The sequence below is a fragment of the Musca autumnalis genome, unplaced genomic scaffold (assembly GCF_047663935.1).
Source record: "Musca autumnalis isolate F117 unplaced genomic scaffold, ASM4766393v1 scaffold_1, whole genome shotgun sequence".
NCBI classification, from domain to species: domain Eukaryota; kingdom Metazoa; phylum Arthropoda; class Insecta; order Diptera; family Muscidae; genus Musca; species Musca autumnalis.
In genome coordinates this window covers 2,525,532-2,545,878 of record NW_027411644.1, presented here as the reverse complement: position 1 = coordinate 2,545,878, position 20,347 = coordinate 2,525,532, and the positions used below count along the sequence as shown (strand labels likewise).

General features: G+C 37.2%; 1 protein-coding gene across 1 annotated transcript; it reads left to right on the top strand.

Annotated features, from left to right (window-relative positions):
• The first annotated feature begins 11,908 nt into the window (after positions 1–11,908).
• LOC141390295 (uncharacterized) lies at positions 11,909–18,208 on the top strand. The gene is made up of 4 exons (XM_073963209.1): positions 11,909–12,998; positions 16,471–16,916; positions 16,988–17,550; positions 17,616–18,208. Exons 1-3 carry the CDS (start codon positions 12,874–12,876, stop codon positions 16,990–16,992), a joined length of 576 nt encoding a protein of 191 aa, XP_073819310.1. The 5' UTR covers positions 11,909–12,873; the 3' UTR covers positions 16,993–17,550; positions 17,616–18,208.
• Positions 18,209–20,347: the final 2,139 nt, after the last annotated feature.

Below are 20,347 nucleotides of genomic sequence, written 5' to 3'. Positions count from 1 at the left end.
TAAAATGTTGACTTTTTCTCCAAATAAAGTTTTTGCTCATTCCGACCCCTAAATATTATCCGACCATCATCAAAATCAATAGGCTTCTTCCTCTGTCAGACCCCCATTAACTCTCGAAATTTCGTGACGATCCGATCAAAATTGCGCCCAGTAGCGTGATTTCCAAAAAAATTGAAAAATTGGGTGTATTATCGAATATTGCGATATCTCGTTATTTGGTCACCTACGCCGACCTAGTTTGCATCATTGTAAAGGTGGAATCTTCTACTTTCATAGTCAGGCTTTGCTTTTGGAAAGTCCCCAGCCAAAGCTGTAATATTCGTCATTATAACTAAAATCGCCAACATGAAAATTTGGGGTTTATTTGCGACTATTGTGATATCTTCGTTGTTCGATCACCTACAAGAACCTACGTTACATTGTTGTAAAGGTGATATTTTATACTTTCATTGCCAGGTTTTGCTTTTTGTAGACCCCTTATAGACGCTGAGATATTAGCTTTGGAAAAAAACGTTGTCTTTTTATCCAAATAAGTTTTTTGTCCATTCCGACCCCTAAACATTATTCGACCCTCACCAAAATCAATAGGCTTCTTCATCTGTGTGACCCCCTTTAACCCTCAAAATTTCGTGACGATCCGATCAAAATTGCGGCCTGTAGCGTGATTTCCAAAAAAGTGGAAAAATGGGATGTATTACCGACTATTGCGATATCTCCGTTATTTGGTCACCTACGCCGACCTAGTTTACATCATTGTATAGATGGGATCTTCTACTTTCATAGCCAGGCTTTGCTTTTGGAAAGTCCCCAACCAAAGCTGTGATATTCGTCATTATAATTAAAATCGCAAAAATGAAAATTTGGGTTTTATTTGCGACTATTGTGATATCTTCGTTGTTTGATCAGCTACGAGCACCTACTTTACATCAGTAGAAAGGTGATATTTTCTACTTTCATGGTCAGGTTCTGCTTTTGGTATACCCCATATTGAAGCTGAGATATTCGCTTTGGAAAAAACGTTGTCTTTTTATCCACATAAGTTTTTTGCCCATTCCGACCCCTAAATATTATCCGACCATCACCAAAATCAATAGGCTTCTTCCCCTCCGGGACCCCCATCAACATCCAAAATTTCGTGACGATCCGATCAAAATTGCGACCTGTAGCGTGATTACAAGGTTTAGATGGACAGACGGACAGACGGACAGACGGACGGACGGACGGACTGACGGACTGACGGACGGACACACATAGCCAGATCGACTCAGCTCGTCGAGACATTCATTTTGGTATATATAAGTATGGGTCTACGACCATTATTTCGATGCGTTACAAACTTTTTGGCCAAAACCAACTTATAATACCCTCCCCACATAGTGGTGTAGGGTATAAATATTTGGATTTAGAAACTATTATTCTTCAGTTTTTAAACCAAGTCCTTTAAAACAATTTGTTCCATACGCCACACTTTTCTGTAACTTGGCAAAAATGGGCAATTTTTTGTTCCAAACGCCATAATTTTTGGAGCGGAACAATTCGTTTTTGTCTCTTTTTGTTCCATACGCCAAACGACATGGATATGGAACTAAAAAGTTCAAAGTTGTTTCGTTCCATACGCCAGGCTTCATGGATATGGAACAAAACGACAAGATTTTTTGGGTCACAAAGCGGATATGGAACATACTGGCATCTGAATATCTCAGAAACTATAAGAGATAGAGAAAAACCGACCAAAAAATCTGAAAGAGCATGGTTGAAAACCTTGCAAGGTACATTTATCTCAAAATGTCAAAAATGGCGTATGGAACACTTAAGCATGACACCGACGATTTGTTCCATAACGTTGCAAGAAAAAATTATTTACAAGTTCTTGCAACTATTTGCAAGACTTACCAGTTCTCTTTTACTGAACAAGTTTGTTATCGAACAGATGCTATGTTCCAGAACCTGCAAGAAGCTACTACTTTTTACTACGATAACAATTTTTCCTTTATGTTATCGGAAAAAATAGTAAAAATTAGTAGATTCTTGCAGTACTGGAACAGACCAAGAATATTCTAAAAGTTTGTATAAATTTGTACAAACTTTTGAGTTATCGTACAGACCTATTTTTATAAAATAATTTTTTATTCTGCTTTACATTTCTGTGAACTACTTGTACAAAATTCCAAGAAAAGCATTGACATTTCCGCCATTTTCATCTCAAAAATAATGGTGTTCACAACTTAAAGTCCAGTACACATTTGCTCTGTTCCAGAACCTGCAAGAAGCTACTATTTTTTACTACGATAACATTTTTTCCTTTATGTTATCGAAATAAATAGTAAAAATTAGTAGATTCTTGCAGTACTGGAACAGACCAATTGTCAGTTTTGAATTACGATTTTTTACAATTATCGATAACTGCCCAACCGTCCAGCAACCACAAAATATTTTGTGGTTGCATGATGAATGACAAAAATTAACGGCCACACTAGCAAGCAACAACAAAGCTGTCATTCAAAACTGATTGTTACTTTTGATATTTTAAACGAAATGGAACACAAACATAAATTTTAAAATAGCATTTGACTTATTTGAAGCAGTAATCCTATCCACAACGCTTTAAAATCTAAAAAATGTGAAATTGCTAAATTTTCTTAGTCAATAATCATGGCACAATAATACAGGTACAACGGCAAAAGCAGCTGATTATCACATTAGTTGTCAAAATGCAATATTGTGAATAAAATTACATACAAAAGGCAAACAAGAAATTCACAGTAATGCGATATTTTGACGTTTGGTGTGGTAAATTGACCGATTATTGTTATCGATGTAACACCTTCTTATTCCGCCATGTCAATAGGTGTGTTCGTTTACTCAACAATTTGTACAAGTTCAGTAACTTATTGTAATCGGCTAAGGTCTTTTGCATTGTCTTGTAGAGTAAACGAACAACATCCAGTAACAATTTGTAAAAATGTTGAGTAAACGAACACACATAATAATAGCTTCGTTCCAGTAGTTTTTTAATGATAAAAGTGTCATTTGGATTCGAATTTATCTTGCAAACACTATACAAAACGCTGATACTACCCGTGCTAATGTATGGCTCCGAAGCATGGGTACTTGCGCAAGCAGATAAGGCAGTGCTTGGTGTGTTTGAGAGGAAAATTCTTCGAAAGATCTACGGGCCGATTTGCGTTGAAACAAAACAGAATTTGCCAGTACAGAGGTGTGTGTACCCCCTCTTACTCCTCTCTACTCCCTCGCCCATAAACTCAATTTTCTTTCCCATCAACTTTCCCTGTATAAACAGGGACTAAGGTAGATGCCAAGGCGAATTTAACAAGGTGATCCAATAGTTGACGTTAGGTTGTAGTCTTCATTTGCTGTCAATTTTTTTTTGCGCGAAATATCCACAAAAGTTAGAAGAAAACGTTAAAATATTATTCGCGAAGCTTAAACAAAGATGTTGTACACAAATATTTTTTATAGAACCGAAATATTTGTTATTTATTTTTGATTAAAAATATGTTTTGACAGCAAATGAAGACATCAGTTGGTATTATTGTTAATATGTTCCAAAACTAAAAAGTTTTTACAATTTTTACGACTTTTACACATTTTACTCGAAAAAGCGTTCCCGTACACAACAAAGTTGTAAAATTTTCACTTCTCTTTAAACAAAAATGGCGCTGAATGACGCTCTCTTTAAAAACTTTTTACACGACAAATTTGGGCGAGTAAAAAAATAAATAGTAACATGGTTGCCGGCGTCTGATTGGCTGATACGCCGATTTTGACATTTGTTCCAGTTTTTTTCACGTATTTTCCATTTTTCCGTTCCCGAACTTTTTGAAAAAAACTTTTTTGTGACAAAAATTTTTCTCTCTTTCTCTCTTTTACGAGTCTTACTATTAAAAAGTACGGGAACGAAGCTTGTATCACCTTCTTTCTTACACCATGGTAGATGCATTAGCAGTTTGTTACATCAATGACAAAAAGTTTTACAAAAATAAATCATTTCGTACATTTTTCTAGCACAAATTCATTCCGAAATTATTACCCAAAATACTATTCAACAATTTCAGCAAATATTTACATTTTTTCATTAATAAGTTAGTTTGTTAGCTTTTGTTTAAAAATAAACACATTTTGTACCATATACTTTCATAATACTCTTTGAAGAACACAGGTTTTCATAGTTCGCTTTTTTCATTCACGAGCAAATACTCGATCGAATCGAATGTCGTAATTAAGCATAGTACCCACTGACCAAAACTGGCAGTTATCGAGGCCTATTTCGTTAATATCAAAGCCTAGCTGAACGATTACTGCCCTAATCTTTAAATAACACCTCACATAATGCATTTCAAACATTTTCACCTAAACACAAGTTTTTATTTGCCAGAAAATTATAGTAAAAGTACGTTGACTGCAAGTTTTGAATGATGGTGTGTCCTCCCCTTTAGGCCCCTGACTTCACCTTGTTAAAGCCGATTAGATCCTTCTGAAACTGCAATGTTCATAGATGAGAAAAACCAAAAAAACAAAAAATTGCCGGAGGGCTTTTTAAATAAATCGTGGTAAAAGTTTTTTTTAGGTTTTCACGATTTTTTAGTTTTTTGATTTTTCTCATCTATGAACATTGCAGTTTCAGAATCTGCTGAAACTTCCCAGGTGTAAGCTCCTTCCATTTAAATTTGGTTAAGGCACGCCGTGATTACTCTCTTTTGGGTAAAAGGGTATTAATAATCATGTCCAAATGATTCGATTTTGGTATGTAAGTTAAGTTTTATTGTATTGGCCAAACTTTTGCTTGGTACTTCTTGTAAGCTTATAACTTTTCCAAAACCGCCTCTATATCTCAACCCTAACCCCAGATTTTAAATTCACACTATATTCTTTCATATTAAACTAAACGTTTTTTCCAATTCTAAATTTTGTACCTTTCGTACTCTTATATTATGCATGTCCAAAACCACATTCACATCTCAACCGTACGCACCAACACTGCCAATTACGTAGCATTTAGTGTTCTTCGTATACTTATAGCAGGTACTTCCAAAAGCAAATCCACATCTCATTTAGGTGTCGATTATGGATAGCAACCCAACTCCAGTTGCGTTGCCCACAGCAAATTTAGTAATAGAATTTTCTATTTCCGCATTAAAATTTATACTTTTTTACAATTAAATTAATAGCTGAAGGTTCAAAACACTGATATTGATTGAATTTGACAAAAATTTCCGTCTTTTTGCTCATTTTAATTGCATGCTTTTCTCTTCTGGCAACGCAACTACAGTTGAGTTGCTATCCATAATAGATCCCCTAATAATTTTAGTATACTTATGGTACATATTTCTAAAATTCAATATCAAAAAAACCCCTAATACAAAAACTCAGAATTTTAACTCTTTTTGGTACCTTACATACTCTTATAGAATGTATTACCAAAACCGACTCCATATCACAAACCTACACACAAACAGTGACCCTAATGCCAAAATTCAGAAAATCTCTAATATACCTAAACCCAGTACCCAATTTAGTACCGTTAGCACCGTTTAGTACTTTTCGTAGAACCATATCCACATATCAACCCTACGCAAGCGACCTTCATTTCAATTATCAGAATTACAATTCTATGTGTTATGTCAGACTATGAAAATGTTCATGTACGTGAAAATGAGTTTATAGGCAAGAGGTGTGAAGGGGGTGAAATCTGTACACAAGGTTCTGTAATCTGAAATTATTCTTTGTGTTTAAATTCGTAACTCTCAAACCAATGTAAAGCAAGGGAAATATCAAAATTTTCATTTGATTTCATATACGTGTGTGGATGTCAATGAAACTTTTGAAGAAAATGACAAAGAGTTTTCAATGAAAATTTTCATAGTCTGGCATAAGACTATCCCTACAACCTATACGAAAATTAGTATAAGATAGTCCATATTTACATTAAGCAATTTTCCTTGCGGCAATTGTAGTTTGATGGTGAGAGAGGTGAGGTGCATGGTAACCCTTTGCCTCTCAACACCCTCTCTCACCGACAAACTGACAATTGCCGCAATGAAAATTGCCTAATATAAATATGGACTTAGTACTTTTCGTGTATTTTCTGTGCGTATTTCCAAAACCACCTCCATTTCTCTACCCTACGCAAAATGCAGTTCCTTAGTCCCGGTCCACACTAGCGTGAATATCATTAAAAAATTTCATGAAATTAGGTGATCTTAAATCGAATTCCCACTACAGCAATTTTATGATTTTACTCTATTATGGACGTCTATCTAGAGACGCATAATTTCATATCAAAATTTCAGTGAAATTACTGTAGTGTGGCCCGGGACTTACCAACAATACCAAATTTAGTACCATTTAGTACTTCCCGTACACATAAGTACGAATTTCCAAAATTATCTGCATATTTCAACCCCAAACTCCAACATTAATCTAAGGGCTCGATTATGGATAGCAACCAAACTCCGGTTGCGTTGCCGACAGCTAATTTCAAAATTGAAAATTCCGTTTCTGCATTGAAATTCATACTTTTTTACAATTAAATTAATATCTGAAGGTTCAAAACAATGATGTTGAATAAATTTGATAAAAATTTCTGTCGTTTAACTCATTTAAATTGTATGATTTTCTCATCTGGCGACGCAACTACAGTTGAGTTGCAATCCATAATCGACCCCTAAATTCCTAATTTCAGGATTTTTGAATGGATGGAGCATTCATTCAAATTGCACTTATGGGCCGATTCCGTACAGCGAGGCGAGTCATGTCGCGTCGTCTATCGTCTCTGCGACAAAATTTAAAAAATGCACTACGTACAGCGATAGAAAATAATCGTCGATAACAAGTTATTTTTATTTTTTTTATTCGTTAGTAAAAATGAACGGCGACAGCTAATTTGTTGTCGCCGGAAAATGAACATTACGGCGACAAAATTTGACGTCGTCGTGCGACTTTTGCCATACGTAATGGAAAAATTGCAACTGGCAACGCGACACGACTCGCTGTACGGAATCGGCCCATTAATTTAGTACCGTTTAGTACTTTTCGTGCCCATAAGTACGAATTTCCAAAACTACCTCAATCCTAAATTCCAACAGTAATCGTAATTACAAATTTCAAAATTCCGGCCCATCCCTTTACCCAAATTTCCAAAACTACCTAAAACCTACAATCCAACAGTAATCTTAGGGCTCGATTATGGATAGCAACCAAACTCCGGTAGCGTTGCCGACAGCTAATTTCAAAATAGAAAATTCCGTTTCTGCATTGAAATTCATACTTTTTTACAATTAAATTAATATCTGAAGGTTCAAAACACTGATGTTGAATAAATTTGATAAAAATTTCTGTCGTTTAACTCATTTAAATTGTATGATTTTCTCATCTGGGAACGCAACTACAGTTGAGTTGCAATCCATAATAGGGATAGGTAAGTCGACTTTCGATTAATCGATTAGTCGACTTTTTGCAGTTAAAAGTCTAAAAATCGTGGTCGACTTTTGGCTGGAGGGAAAATCGCATAATCGATTATCTTGTGATCGATTTTCGAGTTTGCCCATTGATTGCTGACTTGGCGGTTTTACAGTTTTGGCGGTTTTACATTTTCAAAAGAAAACTCGAAAATCGACGAATAATCGATTTTCTGCGGTTATGAAAAAGTCGAAAGTCGAGTTTTATGACAAGTGAAATAATCGCTAGATCGAAAAATCGCATTTTTAGTTTTAAATCAAAATCGAAAAATCGATTTTTGCTTTCCATTACCTATCCCTAATCCATAATCGACCCCTTAATTCCAAATCTCAGAATTCCAGCGCTACCCATTCACCCAAATCCAAATTGTTCCAAATTTAGTAATGTTTAGTAATTTTCGTACCCATATATGCGAATTTCCAAAACAACCTCGTACAGCCCCATTCTGACCATTCCCATGGGAGCAAAATTTCCCATTCCCATGCTTTTCATATTCTCAACGACGTGGGAGCATCAAAAAAAGGGAGAAGAAGAAGAATTTCGAAGAAATTTGAATGGGTCTATCTTGTATTGCCACTAAACTTAAGTTGCGTTGTCAGTTGTCTGCGCGACTGAGACGAAATGTTGTACCATTAATGTCAACTCAACTGGGTGGTCGATAAACATGTTATCGATCAGTATTTTTTCAAACTTGTGACCTCTATTCGCAAAAAAAAAAAAACATTTTAAAAATAATTGCGCTTTGGATAACTCTTTTGTGTATTCTGGACAATATTTTAATATTTTGGCTGAGTTTTCGAGCAAATTTGGAAAACAACCCAAGATTGGAATATAACCTGCCCATCAAGTTTTATTTGCTGTCCCAAAAAATGATAAGTTCGGTGGAATTATTTTTTGATGATGAAGAAAATGTACAGGACATTGCATCTAGTAGTTTACGTTGTGGAAACGTTAAAGGATGACTTCAAAGTAAGTTACAGATCAACAGCAATACCCCCACTTTTAAAAGTGTGCGCAGCGTTGCGATTCTTGGAGGACGGAAGTTTCCAAAAGTCCCATGGTCGAGAGTATTGAAGGAAGTTGTCCACTTGATAGAGGACAAATTGTGCCAAAATTGGATCGTTTCGAAGTTGAGAGGAGGAAAAAAGGCAAAATAAAAACCATTTTTATTCAAAAACGAAATTCCCTGGTGTAGTTGGCTATATAGATGGAGGATGTTCGTCATTTGTACTTAAACTGAACCTACTGTATTTGTCACCAAATGTATTTGCAAAAGATTTGCTGTTGTCCGCTCCAAAGGCGATAAATTCACTTATTGTGATGGACCACCAACAGTGTCGTTGAAGTTTATTTTATTTTGAGGCATTTTCTTTTTCAACATTGCTTTAAAGTGAATCCAGACTCTGCCACTCTTCAGGTGTTCGTGTTGGAGGTTCATGGCTGTTTAAACTGTCCGAAATGGACCTCCACGCTTCATCCGCTGTGGCTTTAGTTTCACCAAAACTCCGAAACTCCTCGGGCTAAGTTTGGATTTTCACTCAGGGGTCGATCATCGATAACAATTATCGTTGAGTGGCGTTGCCAGTTGTCAAAATTGATCCACGTATGGCAACTCTCAACTGAAGTTGCGAATCTCAGTTGACGAAGCGGCTGTTTTTCAGCAACCACAAATTTTCAGTTGCAGTGAACATTTTCGAAGAAACAAGAAGTAAAATAGAAGGAAAAATAAACATTTTGTTAACAATTATTGATTCTTTGCATCATTAATTAATTTTGTGTATCAATATGGTGAAAATAACGACAAAGCAGCAGTTCGAAATTTTAATTGATAAACTGAGTGAAAATCCAAACTTAGCCCGAGGAGTTCGGGAGTTTTGGTGAAACCAAAGCCACAGCGGATAGTTTAAACAGCCATGAACCTCCAACACGAACACCTGAAGAGTGACAAATACAGTGAATTTGGTGACAAATACAGATCTTTCCACATGATCATCAGCTTACAGTGCACATGGCAATTCCAATGGATTCGACTTGTCCCTCAAATTTCTTCTAATAGATGCAATGTCCTGTACACTTTCTTCATCATCAAAAAATAATTCCACCGAACTTATCATTTTTTGGGACAGCAAATAAAACTTGACGATCCGAAGATTCAATGGGCAGGTTATATTCCAATCTTGGGTTGTTTTCCAAATTTGCTCGAAAACTCAGCCAAAGTATTAAAATATTGTCCAGAATACACAAAAGAGTTATCCAAAGCGCAATTATTTTTAAAATGTGTTTTTTTTGGCGAATAGAGGTCACAAGTTTGAAAAAACACTGATCGATAACATGTTTATCGACCACCCAGTTGAGTTGACATTCATGGTACAACATTTCGTCTCAGTCGCGCAGACAACTGACAACGCAACTCAAGTTTAGTGGCAATACAAGATAGACCCATCAGTTTATCAATTAATATTTCGAACTGCTGCTTTGTCGTTATTTTCACCATATTGATACATTATAATTATAATAATTAATTAATGATACAAAGAATCAATAATTGTTAACAAAATGTTTATTTTTCCTTCTATTTTACTTCTTGTTTCTTCGAAAATGTTCACTGCAACTGAAAATTGGTGGTTGCTGAAAAACAGCCGCTTCGTCAACTGAGATTCGCAACTTCAGTTGAGAGTTGCCATACGTGAATCAATTTTGACAACTGGCAACGCCACTCAACGATAATTGTTATCGATGATCGACCCCGAAATTAGTTACAAACATAATTTTTGTGTAATTTTGTAACGAATTTAAAAATTGTATGTTGGTGTCCATTCGGAATTATTTTAGTTAGGGGTTTAACGAGTATACCGCTAGTTTTACATATTCCTAATGATCGCTAGAACTCGTATTTTGCATATTTAAAAAAAAATTCAACAAGATAAATTCGAATATTTTTCTCGATTATTACATATTTTTGCGTGTTATTACATATCGTCACCATAAGTTTCCGAAGACGTATCTCCAAAAAAATAAATTTTTTTGATTGAATGTAATTCTAAAACTAAAACACATACCCTTGCAAAATTTCAAGCTTCTACGTTCAAAAATAACGATCCTATTCAAGAAAAGGCATTTCGGAAAATGGAATAGCATTGCAATAATTTGGCATATATGTATGTACGTTTGTGTGATCGTCGTAGTCGTTGAGAAGACTAACACGTTTTCAATAGAACGTTAGTAAAAAGTTGTAAAGATTGTATAATATACAATGTATATATTATGGTTATCTGTTATGACCCCATACGGGTGCTAATTTGGACCTTCCGGCAGCTCCTCGGGAACCTCTCAGGGCGATTCTTAACCCATCCAACTAAAACCCAGGGCCTAACATCATTTTTATGATACATTTCAACAAGGACAAACACATAACATAATACACCAAACACTTACGGAGAACACTTTTGGAGAATTGGATCGATTGATGGCTCCGACCCACACTCGACCCTAAAAGTCTGCTTCACATGCAGCGCTCTTAATTATTATATCAGTTTTACTCTTTGTATTCCACTTTGAGTTGCTAACTGCCATACGACCATATGATGTGGAAACTATTCTTGCAATTACAGCAGTTTTATTCAAACAGCTGATAGCTGGTCAAAACTGGGTTCTGGACACTGCTACAATACTTAAGCAGCTGTCTTTTAGCACCCAGCACGCAGAGGTGTATGTAACAGGGTGTTACGTAATTTGTATCGCCACAGACTGCCAGCGTATGGAGTTGCGGAGCGTAAATTGTCGCATGAAATTTAAATTCTTTGATTTTGCAACTTTTGTTGATAATTTCAGGGGAAACAATACGTTTTCCTACCTTGATGTTAGAAGTATTATAAACGGCAATACTTGATAAATCACTTGAGATCTGATTATGCGTATGACACCGGCACACACTGTGATTTATGGACTACCTATGAACAAAATAAAATATCCTTAATCTTTTTGCTCTTTAATTTGTCTTCATTTTTTTAAAAACAAAACACTCACTTTCTTGATTGTAGTCTACGGCATGAATTTTGGTTGTCACAAGTGTTAAACCTTCAAAGTCTTTTTATTATTCACTCAAGTTTTTATTTTCTACCGTTTTATAGACAACAATAGCACAACATTTACGTCCGCACTCAGAAAATTCCACTTTAAATATGGATGATTTCTCTTCATTTTTACCTTTTATAGGTGAATTTTCCCAAACAGACATTCTTCCAGTAAACTATCAGTTTCAACCGTTTTTCTCTTTCTTTCAAACGTACGAATTTAAAATCCCCCATTTTCTAAATATACGCCAAACGCCATGACACCAACTGTTTGCATTCAGCGCTGGCAGTTATAATTATTTGGGCTACCCTGTACTGTTTAGTACGGTTGAATTTGACAGCTGGTCTGCAAACTCAAGTTGACAGCTGACATCAAAACATTTGTGCAGCCAACCACCACATACATTTATTGAAATTTTCCGTCTGCCTACATAACAAAACAAATTTTGATCAACAATCGGAAAGAAACTCAACTAAAAATTGTCCACATCCTCATCAAACCAACAACTGGAGGTTTTCATGGGGTATTAGGCAAACCTGGCTTTCGTCATAATTCCATCTCTACGTTCAACATTTTTTTATCGGTTGGAATATGTGTGTGTGTATTTTTGTGCGGCCACCATATTGTCGTCACACAAAACATAAACAAAAAGGAAATATTTAATTGTTCATGCAAAAAGCAGCAAAGGATCGTGTTAAAAAAAAATAATTAACCAGCCCAGATGAGTGCTTGTTGCTGTTAGACACCCTTCCTTGCGGTTTGTCCACATTTTCAATCAACCTGGCGTTTGTATGTATGTTTCCCCATGTACCAGCCGACCATTCACAATAGTGATTGTTTTGATGGAAAAAAACAAAACAAACAATTTATTTAGCAGATATAATATCATTTATCTATGCTAAATAATGAATTTTTAAGTTCACTGGCTTATGTCCTCCTTATGTATTATCTCCCTGGACTCAACTATCGTCGTGCCACCCGGGAAAACGATCCTGCCTCGATATCGTGAAAGCCATTACATTCCTCACAAAGGGTACCCACTTTAGGGTGATGGATTTTTAACATTGGAGTTGTACTGGACTAATTTCCCTCCCGCAACAAAACTCCGGCTATTACGAGCCTGCGCAGGAAGAACCGGTGTGCGGAGGATTTGTTCGTCTCTGATAGGGATTGGTAATCGCCCCAACAAGGCAAAACTAAGAACAAATCGTGATTCTAATTAGGCATGCGTCCCAACGTGGGGAACTCCCACACCCTGAGGTCTCATTGGCCGGGCATAAAAACATATTTTAGGGAAGTATAGTGTAATTATGACAAATTATGCGATCATTTACTTTGGGTATATGTTATTTTCCAGACCCCCTGTGGATTCAACCTTGTGATTTGACGGCCCGAGTTTTATTGTTTCGACTGCTTTGGGTTGGTATTGTTCCCAGGATCTGCTGGTAAGTTCCTTTGCTTATTTTCTTAGAACTATGACATATAGGACATGCACTAAAAATAATTACTTGTATAATTAAATCAAATAATTAAATAAATACCTATCCTATATTGCACATAGTTACTAATACTAATATCACAGTCGTTTTCGTTTGCCATAAAACAGCCTATCACAGTTGGTTATCACCTCTTGAGGTCCTTGGCATGAGCTATACCTAACGGCCGACCTTGAAGGTCCTCAAGCTCATACATGTTATTGCCAATCGTTTTCGATATTCTACATTTCGTGAATTTTCGCGCAAATTTCGCGTTAATGTTCTTTTGGAAGTCGCTTAATACATAGTTTCGGCGAAAAACTTCTTGCCCAGGCATGAACCTCGTTACCTTGACCCTCTGGTTATACCTTTTCGCACTTGCTTCATATGCATTATGCATATTTTGTTTAATTTTTTCCCGAATTAACTGCAAACGATCGCTTTTATCTATATTAAGGATCTCGTGGTCAGTTACAGATTTTAATTTCTTGGCCAAATCATAATCAGTTCCTTTCAGGAACATGTGATAGCCGAATAAGGCAAAAAAGGGTGTTACACCGGTGGCCGAATGTACTGCCGTTCGCAGCGCACATTCGATCTCCGTTAAATAGAGATCCCAATCCCTATGATCTTTCTCCATATATGCACGAATCGCCGCCAGAACGGATTGATTAACCCGTTCTGAGGCGTTCGATTGGGGTGAGTATGGGGCCGTTTGTAAATGTTTTATTTGGTATGCCGTTATCAGATCTTTAAATTGTTTGGAGACAAATTGTGCCCCATTATCACTATGGATAGTTTCTGGGACACCGAACTTCCTAAATACCTCTTCCACCAAAAACTTGACTACATTATTTGCAGTCGCTTCTTTCATGGATTTCAAGAACACGAACTTCGAAAAGTGGTCTACTACTATGAAAATATAAGCGTTGCCACTTTTCGAACGAGGGTATTTCCCCAAAAAATCAATATAAAGCTTTTGGAAAGGACGTTCGGTTTTAACCTCGTTTCCGATGGTGGTTTGGGTATTGTAATTCGTGCTTTTGGTCTCTTTACATGTCGTGCACTTACCCACATATTGACGCACTTGTGACGTCATATTGGGCCAATAGTATTTCTCTCTTAAGCGACCTAGTGTTTTTGCTATCCCACCGTGGGCTGAGGTGGGCAAATCATGTGCCTTTTGTATAAGTCCATGGGTTAAGGCTTCCGGAATCCACAATCTCCATTCATATTCCCCCAGTTCCTGGTCAGTATTCGGTAACATCCTTTTGTATACCAATCCTTCTTCCACCTTAAGGTCTGGCAACCTCTCTCTATTATCTAGTATGGTCTTTTTTAATTCTTCATAACCATCTTTTTGGAACTCGCTCATATCAAAGTCGAGGACTTGGTCCATCTCAAGTTCCTCAATCATTGGGAGCCTCGACAAGGTATCTGCCACTACATTGTCTTTTCCCTTCCTGTGCTCTATCTCGAAGCGGTAATGCTGTAACTGAAGTGACCAACGGGCGAGACGACCGCTCAAGTCTTTCAAGTTCATTAACCATTGGAGGCTAGCATGGTCTGTTATGACAGTAAAGTCCATTAATTCGACATAAGGTCGGAACTTCTTCACTGCCATAACAGCCGCTAGACACTCCTTTTCGGTTACACTGTAATTTTTTTGACTTGAGTTTAACTTCTGGGAGTAAAAAGCGATCGGGTGCTCGTCTCCGTGGTCACTCAGCTGGAACAGTACGGCCCCGATACCGTATTCCGAGGCATCACACTGAATGTAGAACCTCTTCTTAAAATCTGCATGTCTAAGCACAGGGGCACTTATTAATGCTCTTTTCAAATTGTCAAAGGCTGTAATGGCTTCTTTGCTCATAGTGAATTTTTTGTTCTTCTTTAACATGTCCGTCAGTGGGGCAGAGATGGTCGCAAAATCTCGGATGAACCGACGGTACCATCCTGCCGTTCCCAAGAAACTGCGAACTTCTCTAGGATTTCTGGGTACCGCTATCTTCTTTATGGCTTCCACCTTTTCGGGGTCTGTCTTCAACATTCCTCCCCCTATGATAAAACCTAGGTACTTAAGCTCTTGGAAGCAGAATTGTGACTTTTTAAGTCCAATGGTTAAATTTGCATTTTTGAGGCATTGTGCAACTTCCTTTAAAAGTTCTAAATGCTGCGCAAAGTCGCTTGAAATGACCAAGAGGTCATCGAGATAGACGAAGACGTTTTCCTTCAATCTGCTGGGGACGACCTTGTCCATTAGCCGGCACAATCTTTGCGCAGCATTGCATAAGCCAAAGGGCATTACGCGAAACTGGTACAAAGGTCGTCCCGGTACAGTAAAGGCCGTGTACTTCTTGCTGTCTTCGTCTAACTCGATTTGCCAGAAGGCAAATTTCAAGTCGACACTACTGATAAACACCGTTTCATCAATCCTACTGAGGATTCCGTCGATGTTCTGGAGAGGATAAGCATCCTTCTCCGTCAATCGATTCAACTTCCTAGCATCGAGGCAGAAACGATTCTTCCCGGGCTTCCTCACCACGGTGGTTCGGTTGCTCCAGGGACTCTCGCTTTCCTCTATAACCTTTAGTTGCAACATCTTATCAACCTCTTCGTAGGTAATTGCTTGGACGGCAGGCGACATCGGATAATGTCTATCCTTCACCGGCTCTGCCCCCTCTATCAACTTAATGGTATGTTTTTCTAGTTTGGTTCTTCCTAAACCTTTCTCTTCAAACGTATCGAATTCCTTTATGACGTCATTAAGTTTTGCTTTTTGGTCTTCTGTGAGGTTATGTGGTTTAAGCCGATGTTCAGAGCTAGAAGTTGCGAATTCTTCAGTTACTTTTTCTACATCCAATTCGCTAATTTGCAATACCTCTGGGACAAGGTCAAACTCTTGCCAAAAATCTATTCCTAGGTACAATATTTGCTCCAGGTCTGGACATAGATAGATGGTCATATATCGTCGTTTTTGATTGAATTCTACCTCACATTCTATTTTTCCCAAAACTCTGAAACTACGACCACTAGCTGTCGTGACGTTATGGAAAACAGGCATAATATCCATACCCAAATCTTGTACCAATTCTCGACAATCTCTTCCCAATAAACTAACCGAAGCCCCACTGTCTAGTAACCCTTTTAAAATTCTTCCATTTATATCGACTTCTACATACATTCTGGGGTCATTTTTATTTGACTCAGCTCGAGTAATTGATTCTACCATTAATCGTTTCATCTTCCGTTTTTCAGTAGTCTTGTGTCGAATTTTTAATATTCGTTTCGGGACATGGGGTTCAGTTGACGATTCCCCAAAAAATCTGGCCCTTGTTTCTTCGTAGTTCTTTTGCCGATCTTCTATTGATAAATAATGTCTCTGACCGGGATATGTTGCTGTGTCCTTATTTAATATATCTTTTTCTTTTATTTCTTCCAGGATTTGTCGTGGCTTTATTTTTACTGGGCTCCATTCTCGGGGTCCTCTCTCGGACGTGTTTCCCCCGTCGTCTCCACGCCCCTCTTGGAGTTTCCCGACTGACAATTTGGGCAATGAGGAGTTGTGGTCCTCGGCCTACCGCACCTATAACAAAAAAGTTTCCGTTCTGTGGATGGGCATTCTACAAACATATGTCCTGTCATTCGGCAATTCCAACACACAATTACTCGATTCTGCTGCTGGTTTAGACGCACTGCTGAAACTTTTTCCACAACTGTCTCTGGGGAATTTGGCTCTTCATAGTCGTATTCGTCGAAAACTACCTCGTTTACTTGCCTTCCCATACGTTGCTGAGGCTGAATCGGCCTGGAATCGCGTTTTGGGAAGTTCTTTTCGGCTCCTTTACATTCCTCCCTCAACCTCTCAACAGTGGCTATTTGCATTGGGTAAACAATCATTTTAATATTTTCCTTGACATTAACTTTTATCATATTGACCATATCTTGATCTGTTATAGGATGAACTAAACGTGACCGTAGCTGACCCATTGCTTGGAAATATGCATCAATGCTTTCATTTGCCAGCTGTTTGCGTTCTACCAGATCCCGCATAGCCTCGAATGACGATTTGGTAGTTCGATATTGGACCAATAATGCGTCTTTTAATTGTATCCACGAAGTGAAAGTGCGCATCTTTTGCGTCTGCCAGAACCACTCTAGCACAGGTCCGGAGATTAATACCCGAAAATCCCTAACGATTTCGTCCCATGGGATCCCATATTGGGCTTGCAGACTTTCCAACCTAAATATGAATTCTTCAACAGTGAGCTTCTGCGAATTCCCGTCAAAGTTTATGCCAAATTTGTCCACTCTAATCCTTATCATATCATTATGGAACGGTAATGGGTAGTAATTTCCATTAGAAGAAACAGTTCCCGGTGGTTGAATATTGGAATGAGAGGCCCCATTCGACACCTCTGGCAACTGCGGTGGAGGGATGTTTTCATTAGCCCGTGAAGTACTGGGCATGGAAGCTGTTTCCTTATTATTCATACTCATACTTTGAACGGTTTTAACTAAGGTATCTAATGTCCTTTTCATGTCGCTTATCTCATTGCTAATGATCTTTTTCATCTTTGTTTCTAGGTATTTGTCAGTTGGTTGTCGTGATTGGTCTGGAGTTGAGAACCTCTCAGCCCCATTATCAGTACCAATATGCGCTTGTGGTGGAGGTTGCGTATTCATATTTTCCTGTCCTGACCGCTGAATAATCGTAGCAGATAAGTCCCTAATTGTTCCATCTAAGTTTGCAGTATTAATTTGGTTTTCGGCCATTTTTTTCTTTTTAGGTGCAAGGTTATGATGTTCGCTATTTGTACCGAAAGCTGGTGGCAAATTTCTTTTGGTGGCCGAACGCGTTAGCATGCCCCTTTTTACCGTCCCAAATTATACTTTCCTAGCAGTTATATAACTATGATTGGAAGAAGGTTCTGTCTGTGAGAATTTATTTTCACTTATAGGCAACTTAAAAAGTGTTTACTGTAAATACTAGTGCTAAAATCGCTATTTCAAAAACTTGATCAAAAACCTTTAAAATTATTATATTCTGTCAATCGTGTGATATAGACTATTTCTGTGAATGTCATGTATATAGAAACACTTAAGGTCCTGTTTATAACCGTATTCACTGTTTCCTATTCCTTAGCTATCTAAATATAATATTTTCAAATTTAATGTAACTAATTTTTTCATTTAATAAGGAGGTATAGGCTGCTTTTTTTCAGAGGGGGTTGTATGTTAGGAGTTATTGATCGTGTTGCAATACCAACAATCATTATTCACTTTAACAAAAATCATCATTAGCTTGTTGTATTAAAACTCACAAACATTTGGCTCGGTGATGAATTTTTGAATTGGCATTTGCAACACCGATTTTTATTGTACACACTTTTTTTCAATGAGTGTAAATTATTCTCCAAAAATGCCCTAGTCAACATATACATATACTAAACGAAATACCCCTTTTTGGATAGTAATCCCATGGCAATATTTTCCTATACTTAAAAAAAACAAGCTTTCATGAGTTTCTGGTAAATGACACTCTGTCTTACGGTCATAGTGGTTCCCGCAACGGCTATCACTTTTTCCATACAACTATCCTATATCAGGGTACCCTACAGGACAACACAAAATTTACTCTTAACAAAGCACAGGTCGATACAAACATTCTTAGTTACAAAAAAGACAACTAGAGATTGCACATGACCCTTAAAGGATGTCTATCCTAAAACTAATATACCTATATCTCATATTGCACATTTATACAGAGCCTATATCGATAGACCTGGCTGCAATATAGACTAGACAAGATTAGCTTTGGACTAGATCTTTTGGTCTATTTATTCTATTTTGGGCTATTTCTAAGTGCCTCGCTTTTCTGCACTTACGCTTTCTCTTACTCCTATTACAATCTACTTAGACCTAGGAGGTACGTTTGACTTGGGCGCCATTTCTGTTATGACCCCATACGGGTGCTAATTTGGACCTTCCGGCAGCTCCTCGGGAACCTCTCAGGGCGATTCTTAACCCATCCAACTAAAACCCAGGGCCTAACATCATTTTTATGATACATTTCAACAAGGACAAACACATAACATAATACACCAAACACTTACGGAGAACACTTTTGGAGAATTGGATCGATTGATGGCTCCGATCCACACTCGACCCACCCATCCGTGGTCCATATAGATTCTGGCCTCACTTTGTTATGGACCCCACATGCTCCCTCTATACCGACACCTCCCTCATGCAGCCCCTTCCCCCCTTAAATAACAATATTATTCCATATTCATTTTCTTTTCAGAATTCAAAAATCAAACATTTTTATTATATAAGTATAAGTCAATATATTAACACTAATCCGAACAGTCAATATAACATAATTATTATCTTGTCGCAAACAAAATACTATCAAAATTTTCCTTTACTTTACTCGATGTTTAGAACCTACAACCGCACTGAATTGGGGTAGTTTCAGGTATTTTCCCTGATAAATCTTTTACTCTCGATGTCCCTACCTAATCGAGCTCAATTAAGTGGTTATATAGGAGACAAATAAGGTATCTAAACAATGATATCAAAACCCCTGTCTATTACGTTTGTAACGTCCCTTACAATATTCGCAAGAACAAACAAAATATATATATGAAATTCTAAACACTAATATGCAAAAAAAATCAATTTAAATAAAAGTTAAAAAAATTAAAAGAAACAAATAAACATAAAAATATACCTACATATAATAATAATACATATACTTAACTAAAAGGTATGATTTTAAAGTTTTCTGGGCGAATTCCGCAAAATTTGATCCTAAAAGTCTGCTTCACATGCAGCGCTCTTAATTATTATATCAGTTTTACTCCTTGTATTCCACTTTGAGTTGCTAACTGCCATACGACCATATGATGTGGAAACTATTCTTGCAATTACAGCAGTTTTATTCAAACAGCTGATAGCTGGTCAAAACTGGGTTCTGGACACTGCTACAATACTTAAGCAGCTGTCTTTTAGCACCCAGCACACAGAGGTGTATGTAACAGGGTGTTACGTAATTTGTATCGCCACAGACTGCCAGCGTATGGAGTTGCGGAGCGTAAATTGTCGCATGAAATTTAAATTCTTTGATTTTGCAACTTTTGTTGATAATTTCAGGGGAAACAATACGTTTTCCTACCTTGATGTTAGAAGTATTATAAACGGCAATACTTGATAAATCACTTGAGATCTGATTATGCGTATGACACCGGCACACACTGTGATTTATGGACTACCTATGAACAAAATAAAATATCCTTAATCTTTTTGCTCTTTAA

Bases quoted from the DNA above. Each gene is read 5' to 3' on its own strand.
- LOC141390295 (XM_073963209.1), top strand. From the start codon at position 12,874: ATGCGATCATTTACTTTGGGTATATGTTATTTTCCAGACCCCCTGTGG. The intron at 12,999-16,470 runs GTAAGTTCCTTT...TATTTCTTCCAG, and splicing joins ATTGTTCCCAGGATCTGCTG to GATTTGTCGTGGCTTTATTT.